This window comes from Hemiscyllium ocellatum, chromosome 4 (genome assembly GCF_020745735.1).
Source record: "Hemiscyllium ocellatum isolate sHemOce1 chromosome 4, sHemOce1.pat.X.cur, whole genome shotgun sequence".
In the NCBI taxonomy this organism is placed as follows: Eukaryota; Metazoa; Chordata; class Chondrichthyes; order Orectolobiformes; family Hemiscylliidae; genus Hemiscyllium; species Hemiscyllium ocellatum.
Genome location: NC_083404.1, coordinates 90,556,100 through 90,577,899, shown reverse-complemented (window position 1 = coordinate 90,577,899; position 21,800 = coordinate 90,556,100). Strand labels below are relative to the sequence as shown.

Below are 21,800 nucleotides of genomic sequence, written 5' to 3'. Positions count from 1 at the left end.
TGAATTCTCCAGTAATTTCCAATTCAGTTCCAATGACTTCAGCAGATGATCGGAACCCCAGAGAAATGGAAATTTTACTGCTCGATCAGGCAACTCCTAAAGAAGTTCTCCTTCTTTGTGTCATTGATGAAAGTGCTTTTGCCTAAGAAGGACAGTTTCCTGCTCACCTCCACCCACGTGGCAGTCAGCTGAAAAGGATACTGCCAAACTGAGAGAAGGTTCCCAATTAATTATTTGTTTAGCTGTAAGCACAGAGCTGTCACCCAACACAAGCAACCTGATTGAGATATCTGCCAGAATAGGCACACACTAACTGATTAGACAGTAATCCCAAAGCATTAGTCCTGTTATAGAGTCATACAGCATGGAAACAGACTCTTCGGTCCAACCAGTTCATACCAAACTGAATGAGTTTCCAAACAATTGTACTTTTGTTGATAGACAGCATTAATGACTAAATATTAATTGAAGAACACATTGGTAATTCACTTTACAGACTTGACCGATAAGGCTGTCAAGTTTATTGAACATTCTAACACTTGGTTCAATATTTCGCACATCAGGTTCTGTATAACTTGCTATCTAATTGAAGTCATGCTGCAGGTATATAAGGCTTCAATCAGTGCACACCTGTAGGACTGTGCTCCATGACTGTGCATAGTTTGAATTTCTAAGGATGTATGTGCATACCGTGGAGGTAGTAGAGTAAAGCTTTGCGAAAGTAATCCTGGAGATGAGGCATATGAGATGCTGAAACAATTGGATATATCTAATTTAGAGTTTAAAAGAAAGAGACATTATCTCATTGAAGCAAACAAGATTCTGAAGGGGTTTGACAAAATAAACCTCAAGGGATTGTTTCCCGTAGCTAGGAAGAGTAGAACATGCGGATATAGTCTCAGGGTAAGAAGCCATGATTTAATACAGACGAGGTGAAATTTCTTTGAAGTTGTGAATCCTTGAAAGTCTTCATCCTAAAGTATTCTGACACTAATTTGTTGAGTGTATCTAAGATATGGAGAATTTTGTTTACTGAAAGAATCAAGGGAAAGTGGACGGAAATCCAAAGATGAGCTATGATCAAATTAAATGGTGGAACAGCCATCAAAGAGCCATGAGGTGTAATCTTCCTATTTCTTATGTTCTTCCTGCCCAGTTGCAAGACTTTGATGGTATAATCTGCTTTTCCCAATCTGTTCACTGATTTCTTCACCTGCATATTCCTGCCATGTAGTTCCACCACAAGGTATGGCCCTGACAGGATCCTTACCCACCTCCCACCCCACCTCAGCTCTAGCCACTGCCTGATTTGCTTTACAATTAACAAAAGAGGTTGGAAACATTTTTTGTTTTGTTGGGGGTGGGGGGGAGATGCGGAAGCATTGTTTTAGCGTATAATGATCTGTGCTCATGGGGCTCCAGAGCTTAGATTTTGGAGATCCTGGTAAGGACAATGCAACCAGATGTTGTATGTGGAAAAGCATTATAATAAGTGAGACAGATTTCACATTATTATAGATGTACAAAAAAAAATCAAGGCATTCACTTTGATTTCCTTTTTAAAAATGATGAAACATAAATATATACATTGTATAAAATTATGTTATATTCAGATGCAATGTTAACACAATGTTGAGAATATCAGTGGTTATAGTGAAACTGTCAACTTTTATGTTTTTTGTTGTCTTTTCTGAAACATTGAAACATTTTCTTCACAAGACTATATTATTGCTTTAACAACCCAATTTTTACTTCATTGGTTTTATGTGAATTTGAATGTCATAATCAAATTATGATTTACTAATGCTTTAAAGAAATAGCTTGCATTTTCTCTATCTTTTTCAACAAAGTTACTCACATCTTTATGGGAAATATTGACTGTAAGGCAGTATAATGTAGCATGTATGTTGTTTGTACAAAAAGGATGATTTGAAGCTGAGATGGGTGGTCAAACCTGGGAGAAGAATAAAAAATTGATTTGTAATTATCATGTCTCCCTCCCCCATTTTTCTTATTTCAAGGATTTGGCTGGCTCCTAAATGTTGAATCGATTTAAAAAGTAATAACAGTACATCCTGGAAATCAGAAATAAAAGCATGGAGTATTAGAAATACAGAAGGAATCATCCAATATCAGAAAAGAAGAAAGACGGGTTATGCTGTTGTGAATGTAAAATGGTTCACTAGAAATATCACAGTCCCCCTTTTTCTTAACAAATGCTGGCTATCTCTATATTTCCTGTTTTTTCCATCTTTGTCATAGTATAACAATACCACCCTTCAAAGCTTTTAATGAACAGGAAAATCAAGACTGTTGCTATCTCCCGGAGTGCACACAAGGTCTACTGCAAAACATTTTACAAAAGTAGCATAATGTGCAGTTGGTTTGACAAGTTTAACTAGACACATTATGATGGGTTGCTCTTATCTTTTAGCTAAACAATATTGGAATTGGAAATTTCCCATTTCAAAAGGGCGTCTCGTTCAACTTAGATAAAAATCACACAACACCAGGTTATAGTCCAACAGGTTTATTTGGAAGCACTACCTTTAAGTGCGCTGCTCCTTCATCAGGTGGCTGTGGAGTATAAGATCATAAGACACAGAATTTATAGCAAAAGTTTCCAGTGTGATGTAACTGTAATTATATATTGAAAAAGGCCAGGATTGTTTGTTAAATCTCTCATCTTTTAGAATGACCATGTTAGTTTCAGTATAGATGAGAGTGGTGCTGGAAAAGCACAGCAGGTCAGGCAGCATCTGAGGAGCAGGAAAATTGACTTTTTAGGCAAAAGCCCTTCATCAGGACTGAAGGCAGAGAGCCTCCAAGATGGAGAGATAAATGGGAGGGGAGGGGATGAGGCTGGGAGAAGGTAGCAAAGAGTACAATAGGTGGATGGGGGTGGGGATGAAGGTGACAGGTCAGAGAAGGGTGGAGCGGATAGGTGGAGGGAGATTGGCAGGTAGGACAGGTCATGGAGACAGTGCTGAGCTGGAAGGTTGGAACTGGGGTGAGGTGGGGGGAGGGGAAATAAAGAAACTGGTGAAGTCCACATTGATGCCCTGGGGTTGAAGTGTTCTAAAACGGAAGATGAGGTGTTCTTGTTCCAGCCATCAGGTGGTGAGGGAGTGGTGGTGGAGGAGGCCCAGGGTCTGCCTGTCCTCGGCAGAGTGGGAGGGGGAGTTGAAATGTTGGGCCATGAGGCGGTGGGGTTGATTGGTGCCGGTGTCCCGGAGATGTTCCCTAAAGTGCTCTGCAAGAAGGTGTCCGGTCTCCCCAATGTAGATGAGACCACATCGGGAGCAACGGATACAATAAATGACATTGGTGGATGTGCAGGTAAACCTTTGATGTATGTGGAAGGCTCCATTGGGGCCTTGGATGGTGGTCGGGGGGGAGGTGTGGGTGCGGGTTTTGCAATTCCAGCGGTGGCAGGGGAAGGTGCCAGGAGGGGAGGGTGGTTTGTTGGGTTGTGGACCTGACCAGGTAGTCACAGAGGGAACGGTCTTTGCGGAAAGCAGAAAGAGGTGGGGAGGGAAATATATCCTTGGTGGTGGGGTCCGTTTGGAGGTGGCAGAAATGTCGGCAGATGATGCGGTTTATGCGAAGGTTGGCCGGGTGGAAGTTGAGGACCGGTGGTTCTGTCCTTGTTACAGTTGGAGGGGTGGAGTTTGAGGGCAGAGGTCTGGGATGTGGATGAGATGCATTGGAGGGCATCTTCATCCACATGAGAAGGGAAATTGCAGTTTTAAAGAAGGTAGCCATCTGGTGTGATCTGTGGTGGAACTGGTCCACCTAGGAGCAGATATGGTGGAGGCGGAGGAATTGGGAATACGGGATAGCATTTTTGCAGGAGGTAGGGTGGGAAGAGGTGTAATCCAGGTAGCTGTGGGAGACGGTGGGTTTGAAAAAATGTCAGTGTCAAGTCGGTTGTCATTAATGGAGCTGGAGAGGTCCAGGAAGGGGAGGGAGTGTCAGAGATGGTCCAGGTGAACTTAAGGTCAGGGTGGAATGTGTTGGTAAACTTGATGAACTGCTCAACCTCCTCACGGGAGCATGAGGTGGTGCCGATGCAGTCAACAATGTAGCGGAGGAAGAGGTGGGGAGTGGTGTAACTATAGAAGATGGACTGTTCTATGTAACCGCCAAAGAGATAGGCATAGCTGGGGCCCATGCGGGTGCCCATGGCTACCCCTTGGTCTGGAGGATGTGGGAGGATTCGAAGGAAAAATTGTTACGGGTGAGGACCATTTCAGCCAAACGAATACAAGTGTCAGTGGAAAATACTGTTGGGGACATTGGGAGAGGAAGAAACAGAGGGCTTGGAGGCCTTGGTAATGGCGGATGGAAGTGTAGAGGGATTGGATGTCCATGGTGAAGATGATGCTTTGGGAGCCGGAGAAACAGAAGTCTTGGAGGAGGTGGAGGGCGTGGATGGTGTCTCAAACATATGTGGGGTGTTCCTGGGCTAGGGGGAACAGGACATTGTCAAGGTAGATGGAAATGAGTTCAGTGGGGCAGGAGTACCCCAGTGCTACACCAGCACTTCCAAATCCTTCAACTTAGTTGGCAGTTGATAAAAATGGAGAAAAGAAACCTTGGAATTGTTAGTGGAGTAGATCAAAAGGGACCATAATATTGTTATCAAACTCTGGATCTACATCAAGAAATCATCATTACCATGACTCTCTGACATTCACCTGGACATAAATTGTTGAATTACATTTAGCAACAGAACGCCTAGATGATTGTTTGTCCTAGCCTTCCAATTGCAGAAATTACTCAACTTTAAAAAAAAGCACTGAACTTTGTCAGTGTAGCTTAATGCATTTTGTATTGAGGTTGTAGATTTGTTCGCTGAGCTGGTGTGTTTTTCTGCAGACATTTCACTGCCTCATGAGGTGACATCGTTAGTGCGTCTTCGATAAGGTATTGGTGCTCTGTCCCGCCTGGTTTCCCCATTTTTAGTATTTCCAGTTCTGCACCTGAGTGGTTTGTATACAGGGTCCAGTTCAATGTATCTATTGATTGAGTTCTGGTTGGGGAGCCAGTCTTCAAGGAATTGTCTCACACGTCTCTGTTTAGTCTGTGCTAGGATGATTACATTGTCCCAGTTGAATCTGTGTCTTTCCTTGTCTGCATGGTCGGAAATGACAAAGTAAGAGTCATGTCTGGCAGTGGTGAGTTGATGTTCGTGCACTCAGAATTGACTAACCGACTACTCAGACCCCTATGAATCTTAGTGGCCCACAAACCAGTCGCTCCGAAAGCTAGTGTGCTTCCAATTAAACCTGTTGGACTATAACCTGGTGTTGTGTGATTTTTAACTTTGTACACCCCAGTTCCTACACCGGCATCTCCAAATCACAAACCAGTAAACACCTTCCACCAGCTCCTGATAAAGATCCGACACCCACATCCAACAGGATGAATGTTATCAACAAGAAACCCTACAGGGAGAAAACTGACCATACAAGTGTACAAGCATCAGCACTCTCTCATTTCCAGCCACACAGACAATGAAGGACACAAATTAAACTAGGACAATGTAACCATCCTAGCACAGGCTAAACAGAGTCATGCCAGAGAATTCCTTGAAGCCTGGCACTCCATCCGGAACGCAAATCAATAGACACATTGAACTGGACCCTGTGTACAAACCATTCAGGTACAGAACCAGAAGTACTAACAAACGGAGACATATAAATACCAGGCAGGACAGAGCACCAACACCTTATTAAAGATACACTGACAATGTCATCTAGTGAGGCAACACAATGTCTGTAGAAAAACACATCAGCTCAGCGAACAAATCTCCGACCTCATCCATAACCCGCATTACAGATCTTTTCAAAGCTCTAAGCATTTTGAATTGTTAGTTAATCTATATATCGCTGACTACATTAATAGAATTTCATTCGCAAACAGTATCTGCTGGCCTGGCTATTCCACAACTCTGGCTGAAATAGTAGGTGATGTTGTGTTAGTTCTGAGGAAGTGTGGCAGAAAGCTATGGGAAAAGGTTGCTTAGAGATTACTGATTTAGCTGCTTCATTTGAAAAGTTTTCATACTAAAGTTGATAATGTATGCTTAAGAGGTACTGATTTTCAATTGCGAGATATTCAGACGGCCATGCAGTTGATCATGGCTCAAAGTAGCCCTTCCCCTACCACATAGTAATCAGTTTGGTTTTCATGTGAATTCATTGCTCACTATACATTGAGCAACCTTCTATTGATGAAACACCTTCTGCTGTTGCGATAACACGGATTATCCATTTTATGAGTTGCATGATTCAGCATGCTTTGTGAGTTCCTAATACTTGTTATCTACCTGACAAAACAATTATTTCCTCACCAACTGATGACTGTCTTTTTTGATCAGGAGAAGTGACATTTCTTGATTGGGACACAATGTACAATAATATAAATTTTACCCAAGTTCTATGATTTCATTTGTAGATGCAAATGAAACATAAAGTATTTTGCAACAAATTGCCAATGTACCTTGTTAGATAGGAGAAGTAAAATTCAAACATTGTGCTGTTGTATGAATTCAAAGCTAAATCTGGGGAAATGCAAAAACGGTCGTGTCAGTTCTGTGATCTTCCAAATAGCAGACATAATACAATGTATCAGCGTTTATTAATGGGAATTACTGCTCTTATCACCTTCGTTAACACTGAATTTCACCTCATTGACATGCAGGTTCAATTCCACCATTGCTGGATTAAAAAACAGATGCCAAGAATTCCCGATTTGATAAAAGTGCCCACTGAAGTATGCAGTTGGCAATGCAGCAGGTAGCCTTGCTGCTGCTTCCTGTAAGGCGTCTGTGCAGTCCTCCTCAGAGATGCAGAAGGCAATCTCTTGACTACAGTCACCATGGACACCCGATTGGGACCAGCAAGACACAAAAGAGAGAAATGTGTGACCATGGGGCAGGAGTTGTGGCATGTTAAAATGAAATGCAGTTTAGGGGTAATGGGGAACCAGTACAACATTGGATGGTACTTCCTATTTAATTGCTCGAGACATGATGTTTCTGCACTGTTGAGGGTTGTTTTCTGCAGACTGAGAGAATGATGGATGGAGTGAGATGTGTGTGTGTGTGTGTGTGTGTGTGTGTGCGCGACTATCTGTTCATCTGCCAGACAGACCTGGCAGGGGTTTGGTCCTCTGGCAGTCCTGGAGAAAGGGAATGTCTTTCAGCTACTATAAAGCACCTTTAAAGACCAGTCATGCACCGATCAAGTGGTAATAGTCGACAGCTGCTTTGCACAATTCAGTTTAATTTGCCCTGAACATGGCAGACAGAGAGTAATTGGCATCCAGCTTTTCTGACAGAACCTGAGAGGACCTGTTGGATTGGGGTCCTGTGCTCCACTCTCAGTCAGTCCCCATTGACTGTGAAGTATGGCTTGAAATGTTAATGACTGATGGAAGTCCAAGGCTAGAGTCGCCAAGTTACAGCTCAGATTTTAATGTCAGGAATTGTCGCTGTCTTGTTTCTGTCCACTTGGTGGGGAATGGGAAACTGCATATCATTACAATGAGATATCACCATAATGACAATACTATCAAACACTAATATATGCAATGATTAATGAGAATCTTGTCTTGCCATTCAACACTTGGTTGGAGAATGGGATGGTTTGTTGTTGACAATGAGAAGCTCTTCACTGCTAATCTCACATTATCTTCCCAACTTTCTGACCAATTTCAGTTCAAGGACTGGGAAGATTTTGCCCTAAATTTTGTTAAGTAACTGAGAGCTGAGGTGTTGAGCATTAAGGTGATCCTTTTGGTAATTAAGGTTTTTTTCTCTCCAAATGGGAGTACAAGAATTAGATTATAATGAGGGAGAGAGGTACAACACCAGCCTCAATATCTCATCCTAACCTACCTTAGCCCATTGGCAAAACATATCTAAATGACTAGAGGTGAATCCGGGTGCTGTCGGTGACCAGGGTATCTTTTGTACCTTGTCAAGGTCTGCATTTCCATAACTTGGTATCGACGCACTATCAAGACCATTTCATCTTGGATTGTTCTTATCCATCCATTTGGCTCAAACATCAAGTTCTTTTTCCATTCCTTCATGGGATGAGAGCATCATTGGCAGCCAGAATTTGTGGGTGGCACGGTAACACAGTGGTTAGCACTGCTGCCTCACAGTGCCGGAGACCCGGGTTCAATTCCTGCCTCAGGCGACTGACTGGGTGGAGTTTGCACATTCTCCCCCTGTCTGCGTGGGTTTCCTCCGGGTGCTCTAGTTTCCTCCCACAGTCCAAAGATGTGCTGGTTAGGTGAATTGGCCACGCTACATTGCCCGTAGTGTTAGGTAAGGGGTATGGGTGGGTTACGCTTCGGTGGGTCAGTGTGGACTTGTTGGGCTGAAGGGCCTGTTTCCACACTGTAAGTAATCTAATCTAATTTATTCCCCATTTGCAGTGGGGCTTGAGAAAGTGATGGTATTCTGCTTTCTTGAAATGTTGGTGTCTAGATGAGGTAGATTGGCCTGTATTACAAAATAATTCCAGTGTCAGAGAAGGAACAGTGATACAGTTTCAAGTCAGAATGATCTGTAGCTTGGATGGAAACCATAGTGCTGTTCCCATGTCTCTGCTGCCCTTGACCTTCTGTTTAATTGGTGGAAGTCATAGGTTTAAGTGCCATCAAAGGAAGCTTGGCAAGTTGTTATAGTGCATTTTGCATGTGGGTACACACTGTTACTACTGTGTGTTGGTGTTGGAGTTGATGGTTAAGTTAAATAATAGGATGCCAATCAAGCATTAACCTTGACCTGAATGGTGTCAAGCTTCTTGAGTGTTGTTGGAGCTGCACCCATCCAGGCAACTGGAGAGTATTCCATCACACTCCTCACTTGAGCTTTGTAGATGGTGGACAGCCTTTAGGGAGAGGAGTTGCTCACAACATAATTCCTAATCTCTGTGTGTCAACATTATTTGCAATTTCATCATCAGGTACCTGTAAATTATTGAATGCCCCACTTTTCCTTACATTTCACAAAACCACTTCATAAAGTCCACTAACTTCTCAGCAGAAGTTTCCTGCTTCTCACCTCTTCAACCACTACCTACTGTACCTCTTTGAAACAGCAGTCAGCAAAAATTCAAAGAAAACTCCCCTGAAGGGACTTAACACAATGGTCAGTGTGTGGTAATTTCTTCTAGCTGTAGAAGAGTCTCAGGATGAGGGGGTTGACTGTATAGTTGGTTCAAACCCCATTCAGCTCAGAATGTATTGTACAGTTACTATCTCTGTTTGGTTTAGGAATTCTTTACTCATACTATCCTCCTCCAAGAGCTGAAATACTAAATTGATGCATTCATTCTTCATCTCAGTCCTGCTATTGATTTTCATTGTCAATAGTAAAGTGACTATTACTTGGCGATGAAAGTGATGCCTATGTGATAACCCAGCCAGAAGAAGCAATATTTTTTGTTGATTTTGATATCTGCATTCTACACTTTTTTGGAGGAGGATGGGAAAGGCATTTGATACAACTTGTGGATTGTCCAAATGCCTAGCATGCAAATTTCAGAAATGCCTAATGACATATTTTGCTACATCCCAGTGCTTGTGGATGCCCCTTTTGTTATAGAAACCGGCCCTTCAGTAAATTATCTGAGTCTGAGGTGGAAGGGGTAATTGCTAGAATGCATCCCCGCAGATGTCCTTGATGAGTATTTTGAAGAAAGTGGCTGTCCATTGGCTCAGAAGCTTTGTCCATTGAGTAGCTGCGGCAACCAGGAAGAACTCCAGCTGTCGGCTGATCTGAGGCTGTAGTACAGGACCATCATTTGACTGCCTTATCTTTGGGTTAGGGGAGGAAAGGAAGTGTTCCTGATAACAGTACAGCAGCCCTTGCCTGTTTATGGATATTGAGTAAAGATGGAGGCAGATGGAAAATGGTAACTGGATATTTGCTTATACAGATTTAATTATCCAAAATTGAGCATAAACAAGGTTTTAATTTATTTACTTCACAGAAAGTAAAATTGATTACAGGTATTCTGAAAATTTATTATGTAACAGTTTCTCTCATTTTTATTAACTTTTTAAAAAATATCCAAAACATTTAAGCGCTTAGCTGAGTACAAACTTATTTTCAAGTAACACTGCTTAGGTATTGAACTGAAATATTACTGTGCAGTGTACAGATTATTTGAAGTTCACTGAATATCACTTCTTTCTGGTGTTGTTTATCTTTAGTTTTGGGGAAAATACGAAGTGCTATTGGAAGTGCTCAACTGTTAATGTCACAGAAGTTCCAACAATTCAGCGGACTATGTGAAGAAAACATGGTATGTGAATATTGTATTAATCTGCATTCCATCAAGCTTGTTCCCGCCAAATTACTGTAACCATGACAACATTGATTCACCCCAGCAGTGACTGACCTGAATTGTTTATCTTCCAACAGTTTTAATTTTACTGGCAGAGCAAAACCATCAAAATAAGGATCTAATACAAGCAAAAAAAAAGCCTATATGTCTATGTCTGCATGTATTCTTAGAAAATAAAATAAGTGCCAAGCTTACACATTCTTTTCCTGCTGTGCATAGAATCCAAATGCTTGTCCTCGATTAACCTCCCAAGACTTGGCAGGATTTTGGGACATGCTGCAGTTGTCTATTGAAAATGTCAGTATGAAATTTGATGAGCTGCATCAACTGAAGGCAAGCAATTGGAAGCAGATGGAACTTCCTGAAAAGAAGGTAACTTTAATATTCCCAATAAATCGGTTTTAAAAAAACAAAATGCATTTCTCTCATTTGCAGCGTTTTCAGGTTTCTATCTGTAATGCCTTGGCGGTTTCACAGATCTATTTTGGGTGACATTTACAATAGATGTCAGATAATCTGAAAAATATTCTGTGCCTAGCGATTCTATGAAATGCGTTGTAAATGTCTGATCAAAGAAGCCTTGCAAGGTGGATTTTGAAGGAAGGTTTTGGATGTTGAGTAGACTGAACTCAATTAGTTCAGTACAAACCACAGATCAAACTGGGGCAGGGTTATTATTCACTTTCATCACCAAGAGAAATTAATAGATTGAAATTCAGGCATATTCTACAAAAGCTGACAATTAAAAGTAAATCTTTAATCACAAAATATTTTTGTTACTACTATTTCCCTGAGTTCGCAACACTCATGATGGCCCCTTGCCCCAACTACCCAGTTGCATTGCTTCCCAACCCTAATGGTAAATTTGAGTAAATAGAATGTTGCAGTACCAGTTCTTTCTAGAAGTGAGAGTTCATATATTATCCAGCAAATCTGGCTTTGAAGACGTACCTTGAACAGGTGCAATACTAAACAGTTGTGGAAGACCTATTGCTGTACAACAATGGACTGGTCACACTGAAGTCTGTGAGGCAAGAAATCTTAAAAGGACTTCACAGCAGATACTTGAGAATCACACAGCGCAGTTATAGATCTCTGCAATCTATATAGTGGCCTGATATTCCAAACGAATTTGAAGATTTTATCAAATTATGTCTCATGTGTGCTATCCACAGTCAGGTGCCATTAATGCCTTAAAAACTTATAACATGACTGTGGGAGAAGACGGCACAGATTTATCTAATGACAAAAGGAAGACACATCCTTTACTCATCGACTACTACATTGAAGCTACACCAGAAGCAGTTATTGGAGCACAGATTTGCAACACATTGTTTTCCAGAGGAAACAGTTCTGGATAACAGATCTCAATTTGTGAATGTGGAATTCCATAAGTTCACTGCAGAACCAGGTATCTACCACTTCTCCAATTTATCCCTCGGGGAATGGGGAAGCAGTGAAGGTGATCAAAACCATCAAGTCCCGAATGTCCAAGATTCCAGACTTGTACTTAACAATGCTCAATGTAGATCAACATAATTAAAACGTATATTCACTGGCAAAACAATTCATGGAAGGAAGATTAAAAACAGAAGTACCATTGTTGTGATGCAATGTCAGGCTGAATATAATGTCTCAGGACAACAGGAAGACTGTGAAGAGAGAGAAAAGACCATAGAAGGAAACAGAAGTAGTATAGCAGAAGGCATGGAACAAAAATACTGTCAACTTTGTGCAAATGTCTGGAGGAAGGACAGATGAGGAGAGCCAACAGTCCTTCAAGCAATAGATCACCTAAGATCCAACAAAACCTTGACATCTGATGGAATGTTCAGGAGAACTGGAAAGGTGTTGATCTGACTCAAGCCAAAAGTGGGAATGAATTTAGTTACCACTGGATGTGAACAAAGACACAGGCAAAAGTGAGGACTGCAGATGCTGGAGATGAGTGTCGCGAATGTGGTGCTGGAAATGCACAACAGGTCAGGCAACATCTGAGGTGCAGGAGAATCGACATTTCGGGCAAAGCCCTTCATCAGGAATAAGACAGAGACAGCCAACCTCTGTCAAATGCAGACAAGATTGTACAAAAGTTAAAGGAATGGGAGAGAACCATTAGTCCTGTGTGTGAAAATCAAACAAAGCAAATCAGGGCAACCATTCAGATGTCTAAACTCTTTTGTCCTGTTGGGTTTGGATTTTAGAGGTGTGGAAGATAATGTTAATGATATCAGTTATAGTGCAAATAAATTCAAAAAGCAAATTGCTAGAATCATGTAAACTGAGCCACAGACAGTGGTTAAGATCAAAACAGTGAATGTTTTCAGGAAGGAGAGAGGTAGAATTCTTAGGAATAAAGAGATCAAAGGGCATGGGGAGAAAGTTGGAACAGGATACTGCTTTGGATGATCAGCCATGATCACGTTGAATGGTTGAGCGAGTGCCAAGTGGCCTAAACATGTACCTATTTTCTATGTTTCTATGAGTAACAAGAAGCTCAGGTGGACAATGGATGATGATTGACTTATTGTGTTACTCTGACATCAGCAGAGCAGAGCAGAGCAAGGCAACAAGTAAGAAAGAACAGATCAGAGAGAGAGATGTAATATGGGGGTGGGGAAAGTGGAGACACTACACCAGAGAACCATATTCAGTAACCTGTAAATAAAGAGTGGTACAGTACTGAAAAGTGTGAGAGCCTTGTGGATAAGGACAGCTTAGGGAAACTAGAGACTAAAAGGGGTAGCAGTGTAGTGAAAAGAGAGCAGCACTCAGAGTGCAACCCAATACCCAGAGAAACAAGAGACGGATCCAGTCTGCTCACAATGAATGTCAACGGTAGTATTAGCATAAGGCACACTGAAACAAGGATCATATCAGCATGATCATAGCAGCAAAGTATAAAATCACTATAAAGTAGACCTTCCAAAAGTTAATTTATAGGATCTATGTTGCTGGCAAGACCAGCATCTGTTAGCCATCCCTACTTGTCCTCAACAAGGTGCTGCTGAGCTGCCTTCTCGAACAGTCCCTGCAGTTTGTGTAAGGAAAGTATATTACTGTTAAGTTGAGAGTTCTAATATTTTGACCCAGCAACAATAAAGGAACTGCCATATTTGTTCAGTCAAGATGATGCACGATGGTCCATGTTCTCATTTGTGTCGACATGTGTAAATGGGAGTCATTGGATACATAAAATAGCTTGGAAACAGCTGGGTAGAAGGCCTGACTTGATACACTGGCAATGAATAGCTATCACATCTCTTCACCCCCACCCCACACAATCATTTACCCAATTCATGCCATCTCATTTCCATAACCCTCTCACCATGGCTCCTTATATACTTCATGTCAACCTTTGCTCCTCTAATACCTTCAATGACCCTCTCTTACCCTGATTCCATGCTATGACTCTCCCAATCCATGCCACCTTACCTACTACACATAGCCTCTAAATGCCTCAATGCCACCTTAGTACCAATCCATATTCCCTTATCACCCCACCTTTTTTCTTGTATGTACCCATGCCAACTCCCCCCACCTTATCTCAGTCCCAACCCCCGGATTCAGCACTGCCCTCTTAACCTGCAACCTTCTTCCCAACCTCTCCGCCCCCACCCTCTCTCCGGCCTATCCCTCACCCTCACCCCCTTCCACCTATCGTATTCCCAGAACCCTCCTCCCCCCCCCTCCCCCCACCTTTTATCTCAGCCCACTTGGCACACCAGCCTCATTCCTAAAGAAGGGCTTATGCCCAAAATGTCGAATCTCCTGCTCCTCAGATGCTGCCTGGCCTGCTGCGCTTTTCCAGCACCACACTTTTCAACTCAACTCACCCAATATCCAACATGTACAGTGGTCCAGACCTATGTTTAGATACAACAAAGCTTTTGTGTGGCTCTTGATGAATTCACTATTGTGTAATCAGTGACATAGCACTGATCCTTTAATGATGGCCCTCAGGCCTATGTCAATATAGTAGATTAGCAGGTACTGATTCTTTTCAAACTGTGGAGGTAACCTTTGCAAATATTGAAAGGAAATTTAAATTCATGACATCTTTACAGTTCTCTTGATCATTGCTTTCACATTTCCAATCAGCCTGATAGTTTCAATGAGTTTATAGAACATCCTAAGCATGATAATGTCTATTTTTAAAAGCTCAGAGAGCACAAGATCTCACTCAAAGAGCCCCTTACCTCTTTCACAGTGCACCCCATCTCCAGTAAAGAACATTTGACCATCTGCAAAAGTGTCCCAGGGCCATGTCCAAAACCTTATACATGCAAAGGACTGAAAGTTTTAGGCATCATCTTGCTGTCTCTAAAGCACATTCATCATGCTATGGACATACCCAGTGAAAACAAGATCAATCCGCAACAGTCTCACTTTAACACATACAGTTGCTTCCATGAACGGTGATGGATGTCCAAATTAGTCAGGCCTCCACCACCACTCTCATAACAATGGAGAGGCTCTCCATATGCATAGAAGTTCATACCTAAATACTCAGCCTTCATTTCCTCTGCACAGCAATTACAGATTTGATATTTAACATTTAAAATAATGCTTAAGACATTTAATAGCTCATAGGCTTCTTTAAAGGCTTAGTTCATTACTATTTTAGTTTTATTGCTGACATATCAAGATCATTGCAATTTTCCTGTGTCAATATTTAAATTGTTGTGTTGCCCTATAAATGATGGAAAAAGGATATTTCCTCCAGCAAATTCAGTGCAAGGTACATAATTAAAATAAATTGTTATTATGTTTGTGTACAGACCTCCCAAATGATAACAGAGATGTGATAAAATATAATGCACTTAACAATGTTGCTTATAATTAATACATTTTCTATTGACTCATGTAAATTCATGCAAGCATCAATTGCCTGCTAACCACAAGCATAAAAAGATAATTTTAATACTTATATGAGGAAACATAATTTTAATATTTATATGAGGCTAACGTAAACTCTGCTACAATTAGTGTGGTATGATAGCAAACAGACAAAGACAGTCTGCACCTCATCTAGACTGAGTTAACAATGAGGTGCTACAATTTCCCATAATATCTTCAGGCTGGGTAATAGAGAAATTAGCCAGCTCTCTGTTTCTGATTGCTATCAAATGATCCTGGCTGAATCAGGATATTGAATAAAGACGGAATTGCATTCAGTTTTAATTCTGCCCACAATTGAATTATTCACCAAAATTTAGAAACATTTACAAGATATTGAAATAAAATGAGGTGGAAGATTGTTGCATGTTTGTGAAACACTATCCAGGCATGAGCTACTGATATTGGCAAGAATGGGCACTGCAGAAGAAAATGGGCAGAAAATAAATTGCCTTTAACAAAGGCTTAACAATCATTTATTATAATGTAATTTTTTTCAGCCAGTAAAACAAAAAGATTTAATACCAGTCAAACAAGAATAGCCAGTGAGTACTGATGTTAAATTGAGCTAATTAGATGTCAGTAATCTGCAAATTAGATGAAGTTAAAAATTACATAACACCAGGTTATAGTTCAATAGGTTTATTCAATGAACATCACATCTGCATCTCAAAAAAAAGCCACTTGCCCAAATCTTAAAAAGGTAATGTCATACCTAAATGATTTAACTATTACTTTTAGAAGGAAAACACATACCCCAAGAGAGTACATGTACTGAAAAATAGAAACTTCCCTTTCTTGCCCTTAATCCAACCATTATGTATGTTGTTCACTAAGTCAACAACATATGAATATATAAATGAGTTAGGAGCAGAAGTAGAACATTTGAACCTGTTTCACCATTCAGTAGAATTATGTCTGGCTTGATTATTCCACATTCCTGCTTATCTTTCACTCTCATGCTAGTCAAGATTCTATTTACCTCTTTCTTAAAGACTCTACTTCAACTGTCTTTTGAGAGAAATCCAAAGACTTACAATTCTCTGTTAAACAAAGGTTCCCCTTATTTCTGTCATAGAGTCATAAAGTCATAGAGATGTACAGCATGGAAACAGACCCTTTGGTCCAACCCGTCCATGCCGACCAGATATCCCAACCCAATCTAGTCCCACCTGCCAGCACCCGGCCCTTATCCCTCCAAAACCTTCCTATTCATATACCCATCCAAATGCCACTTAAATGTTGCAATTGTACCAGCCTCCACCACATCCTCTGGTAGCTCATTCCATACACATACCACCCTCTGCATGAAAACGGTGTCTCTTAGGTCTCTTTTATATCTTTCCCATCTCACCCTAAACCTATGCCCTCTAGTTCTGGACTCCCTGACCCCAGGAAAAAGACTTTGTCTATTTATCCTATCCATGCCTCTCATAATTTTGTAAACTTCCATAAGGTCACCCCTCAGCCTCCGATGCTCCAGGGAAAACAGCCCCAGCCTGTTCAGCCTCGCCCTGTAGCTCAAATCCTCCAATCCTGGCAACATCCTTGTAAATCTTTTCTGAATCCTTTCAAATTTCACAACATCTTTCCGATAGGAAGGAGACCAGAATTGCACGCAATATTCCAACAGTGGCCTAACCAACGTGCTGTACAGTCGCAACATGACCTCCCAACTCCTGTACTCAATACTCTGACCAATAAAGGAAAGCATACCAAACGCCTTCTTCACTATCCTATCTACCTGCGACTCCACTTTCAAGGAGCTAGGAACCTGCACTCCAAGGTCTCTTTGTTCAACAACACTCCCTAGGACTTAACCATTAAGTGTATAAGTCCTGCTAAGATTTGCTTTCCCAAAATGCAGCACTTCGCATTGATCTGAATTAAACTCCATCTGCCACTCCTCAGCCCATTGGCCCATCTGGTCCAGATCCTGTTGTAATCTGAGGTAATCCTCTTCACTATCCACTACACCTCCAATTATGGTGTCATCTGCAAACTTACTAACTGTACCTCTTATGCTGGCATCCAAATTATTTATGTAAATGACAAAAAGTAGAGGGCCCAGCATAAATGAGTGATTTTTTATTATGACTGCTAGTTCCAGATTCTCCCATCAGACAAAAAGCATCTTTTCCCCAGACAGCCTGCCTCAGGGACATATATGTTTCAATCCCTTTTCAGCTCCAATGTATACAACCTTAGCTTGTCTTTTTCATAAGAACATGTGCCCATTTTCAGTCCATTAAACCTACTCTGAACTGCCTCCAACGCATTTGTATCCTTCCTTAAAGAAGCAGACCAAGATTGTACATGGTATTCTGGAGGTTGTCTCACAAGTGCCCTGGACAACTGAAGCTTATGCTCCCTACTTTTGTATTCAATGTTCCTCGCAATAAACAAAAGCATTCTGTTAGCTTTCCTAATTACGTATGTCCTTGCACGTTAACATATTGTGATGCATTTACTAGGCCACTCAGATTCCTCTCCATTTCTCTGCCATCTCTCACTATTTAGATAGTAGGCTTCTTTTATTATACTTCCTGGCAAAATTATGTTTTCCCAACCCCAGGTGTGATAAAATAGCTTACCAATATTAACGGTGTTAGCCATTTGGTTAAAAATATTGCAAGAATAGAACCAATTTAATCAGGAGAGAAGAGAAAATGAGGCTTACGAAAAAATGCTGGTGCTACAAATCTGCAACTTTAAAGCAATATTTCTGAGAAGGAAAGGAGCAGGCTTCTATTTATGCAGTTCATTTCAGAATCTCTGAATGTGCCAGAATACATTGCATTTTAAAAATATTAATAGGCTGTAACATAGCACTTTGTTTTGCATGGCAAAATTCCACAAAATAAACAAGATACTTGAGTGGTTACTCTGTTTTAGTCAAGTTGATTTAAATATTGGTCAGTGTCATTATTCTTGTTGGGTAGCACAGTGTTCAGTAATTAATACCACTAGGTAAAAACAATGACTGCAGATGCTGGAAACCAGATTCTGGATCAGTGGTGCTGGAAGAGCACAGCAGTTCAGGCAGCATCCAACGAGCAGTGAAATTGACGTTTCGGGCAAAAGCCCTTCATCAGGAATTCCTGATGAAGGGCTTTTGCCCGAAACGTCGATTTCACTGCTCGTTGGATGCTGCCTGAACTGCTGTGCTCTTCCAGCACCACTGATCCAGAAATTAATACCACTACCCCACAGCGCCAGGAATCCAGGGTTGATTCCAGCCTGGAGTATCTGCCTGTTTGCCTCTCCACCGGGTGCTCCAGTTTTCCCCCACAGTCCAAAGATATGCAGGTTAGGTGGATTGGCCAAGCTAACTTGCCCTGCAGTGTCCAGGAATGTGCAGGTTAGCTGTGGTTAATGCAGAGTATTAGAAATAGGGCGAGGGTTTCACCTGAGTGGGATACTCTTTATGGGGGTTGGTACAGACTCGATAGGCTGAATGGTCTCTTTCCATGCTGGGTTTCTGTGATTCTTCAAATTGTGCTATATAGACTCTTTTACACCCATCTGAGATACCAACAGACATCGACATGTTGGCTCAGTAGTTAACACTGCTGCCTTACAGCACCAGGGACCCAGGTTCAATTCCAGCCTTGGGCAACCGTACATTGTCCACAGTGTGGACTCGATGGGCTGGAGGACCTGCTTCCACACTATAGGGATGCTATGTTAACTGAAAGTTTTCACCCTCAACCACCAAGCTCTCTTTTAATGCCACACTGAAGTATCAACTTGGATTATGTGCTCAAACCTCTGGAATCTCTTGATCCACATTCTTCTGACTGAGAGAGTGGTCCCACAAAGCTAAGTGTGAGTTTAACCACATAAGAAATGAGACAATTTGTCTATTGGAGCAAGTTTGTTTGCTGACCTATAAAATGCTGTTTCTGACTGAGCTATTGCTTCCCGAAAATCTAAACTTAAGTACAAGGCTGCAGAGCTACAAGAACATTCTGTCCTTTCCTGCCTTTCTTGAGATATTATGTTGATACTGTGTAGTTGGGCACCAGAAGGAAAGATAATTGCTGTGTGAATTGGTGACATGGTGTTGTCAATAACGTTGAGTAATTTTGATAATGACTTGATACGTTTTCAGCGACAGCAACAATGTTTCCAGGTACTGTATGCATCTACGGATTGTGTGAAATGCCGCAGTTGTGTTTTGCCACACCTACCTGAAGAATACTAGTCACTCACATGCCGTTATATTTCTTGCTGCAGGAGAAAAGAATTCCTCCTCCTGTGCCAAAGAAACCACCAAAGGGTCAAGTGCCCCTCAAACGTGAAAAATCACTGGAAGCCACAGAGAAACAAAGGCAGGAGGCACGGAAACGCCTGATGGCTGCCAAGCGAGCTGCATCTGTGAGACAGAACTCCGCCACAGAAAGTGCAGACAGCATTGAAATTTATATCCCAGAGGCCCAGACCAGACTATAAGCCACACTGGGTAGGAACTGTGATAACTTCGCAATTGCAGGGTGGGTTATTTGTAGCATATTCATGTTACAAGTTCAATAGGGACACAGCCAAGTGTTCATATCCCTTTAAGCCCCTTTGGAATTTGAAATATCAGAACAGTTTTGCGCAGGGGTGGCATTCTTGGTAAACCCAGGCGAAGGATTGTAAGCTGTTCAACTTTCTATCATTAATGTAGCTGCATTAAATATTTGCTAACTGCCATGTCATTTGCATGGCTTCACATTAATTGTTGTTGCTGTTGCATTTTTGTAACCTCTGTACGTGGCTCCATTGAATCATCCATATCGATAGTTAAGTTTCAACTGCTGACAAATAGTTAAATAAAATTAAGGAAAAAAACTAGAATTTATGTGTGCACAGCAATAGAAACACCAGAATTTAATACTGCTGAAAGGTCTTTTGGGAAATTGATGTCTTCCTAAGTGTAGATGTTAGAATTTAGGACCAAGATTAATTACTTCAAAATGGATGAGTGCATAACTCTTAACACCTCACACTTTTGTAACTGGATTTTGACAGCAGTGAACCCTAAGTGTGCTCACAGCACTATGAGCAAAGGGCGAGGTGCTTTGTCTTGTTCTTTGAAGTGCATAATCTTCGGAAGCTACATGCATTCATAAACAACAAAGGTTAACACTGATACATTAAATAAAAACTAAAATCTTGAGTGGCAGATTTTAAAGATGTTTTATGGACTGTCCATCTGCTCAAGCAGTTAGTTACTAAAAGTCAGTAATGGCAGGGAAAGAGAATTTTTTTTATATAATGAGCAAAATGGGATAGTTGCAGGCAACTCTTCAGAAAAATTGAGTATGTGAAAGTCATGCATTAAATGGGCTTCCTAATCTTTGTGTTCCCTGTATACCCTGTACACTTCCATGTACACTCAACAATAGCATTCGAGTACTCTGGTAAGAAGGTATGAAATAGAAACATTTTATGAGATTAGCATTGTAAATGAGCCATTTGGATGATGCGGTGATGATACAGTGCATACGTTTAAAGGTATGAAAGTTATAATGTTTATTTTCTGAGAAGAGTGCCTGCTTCTGAAATTCACCAGATAAGGGCTAGTGATTCTTTGCCATACCTTGAGAACAAACTAATCTGATCCTGTCAGGTGTCTGACAATTTTTTTAACTGTCTTTTATCAATTTCCCTTTGAGCTACAATACCCAATATTCTTGTTCACTGTTACAATTTGTACGTGCTTTTGATTCAAATGTGTCCAATTATCTACCTGCTACAGTAATATTACCAGTTAATAAGTAATGTACTTTGTCAGTGTGCTAAGCTCTTTACATTTTCAATTATTACACTTTCAATAACTTAGAGATCTGGGCTGGTAATGCATTTGCCTAAATGCAATGCATTAACCTGTTCCTAATAGATGCATATATGGTGTGTGATATGAAAATAAACCCTTTTTTTCAAAGAAAGCAAATATGTGTTTTTGTCGAACAGAAATGTCCTCTGTCTCCTCCAAACCCCAGAAAACACATGTTTTGCTCTCAGTTTTTGGGTAAGAGAATTATACATAAATTAAATATACATTATACTGCATCACTTTCCATCACCTGGAAACAGTCATTTGAAATTTCAAACACTGTATGTGCACATGTGGTCAATCTTCACTGTGAATTTGGAGGACAATGAAAACCTGAAAAAAATTGTTGGAAAATAGTACTTCCTGTATATCAGTTCCATTGGGAGCATTTCCTTATTCTTTGCACTTTTAGCCTGAATAATTGGCTTTAGCCTCCCTCACAACTCGGATTTGACCAGGGCAGAATAGGGCAATATGTGGATGACATTCTACATTCCTTTTTATTAAAAATATAAAACTGTTGAACTGTTCTACCTTATATATATAGACTGCTAGTGAAAGTAAGTAACTTCATAATGTTTTCCACAGCATATGAAAAGAAAAAGTTAATTATTTGTGCAAATGACATTAAAACCTTGCATAAAACTGGTAGTCGATTAAAAATGCTAAGGAGGTTGTTCTAATAATGCCCCCTCTCCAATTAT

General features: G+C 40.9%; 1 protein-coding gene across 2 annotated transcripts in view; it reads left to right on the top strand.

The window, feature by feature from the left end:
• The window catches only part of LOC132815443 (disks large-associated protein 1-like), a 209,176-nt gene extending 189,449 nt beyond the window's left edge, over positions 1-19,727 (top strand). For both annotated transcript variants that reach the window (XM_060824381.1, XM_060824382.1), the window contains 3 exons: positions 10,240-10,331; positions 10,593-10,745; positions 19,512-19,727. In XM_060824381.1, the coding sequence (XP_060680364.1) occupies positions 10,240-10,331; positions 10,593-10,745; positions 19,512-19,727 (461 nt within the window). The remainder of the gene's footprint in view (positions 1-10,239; positions 10,332-10,592; positions 10,746-19,511) is intronic.
• The last annotated feature ends 2,073 nt before the right edge of the window (positions 19,728-21,800 follow it).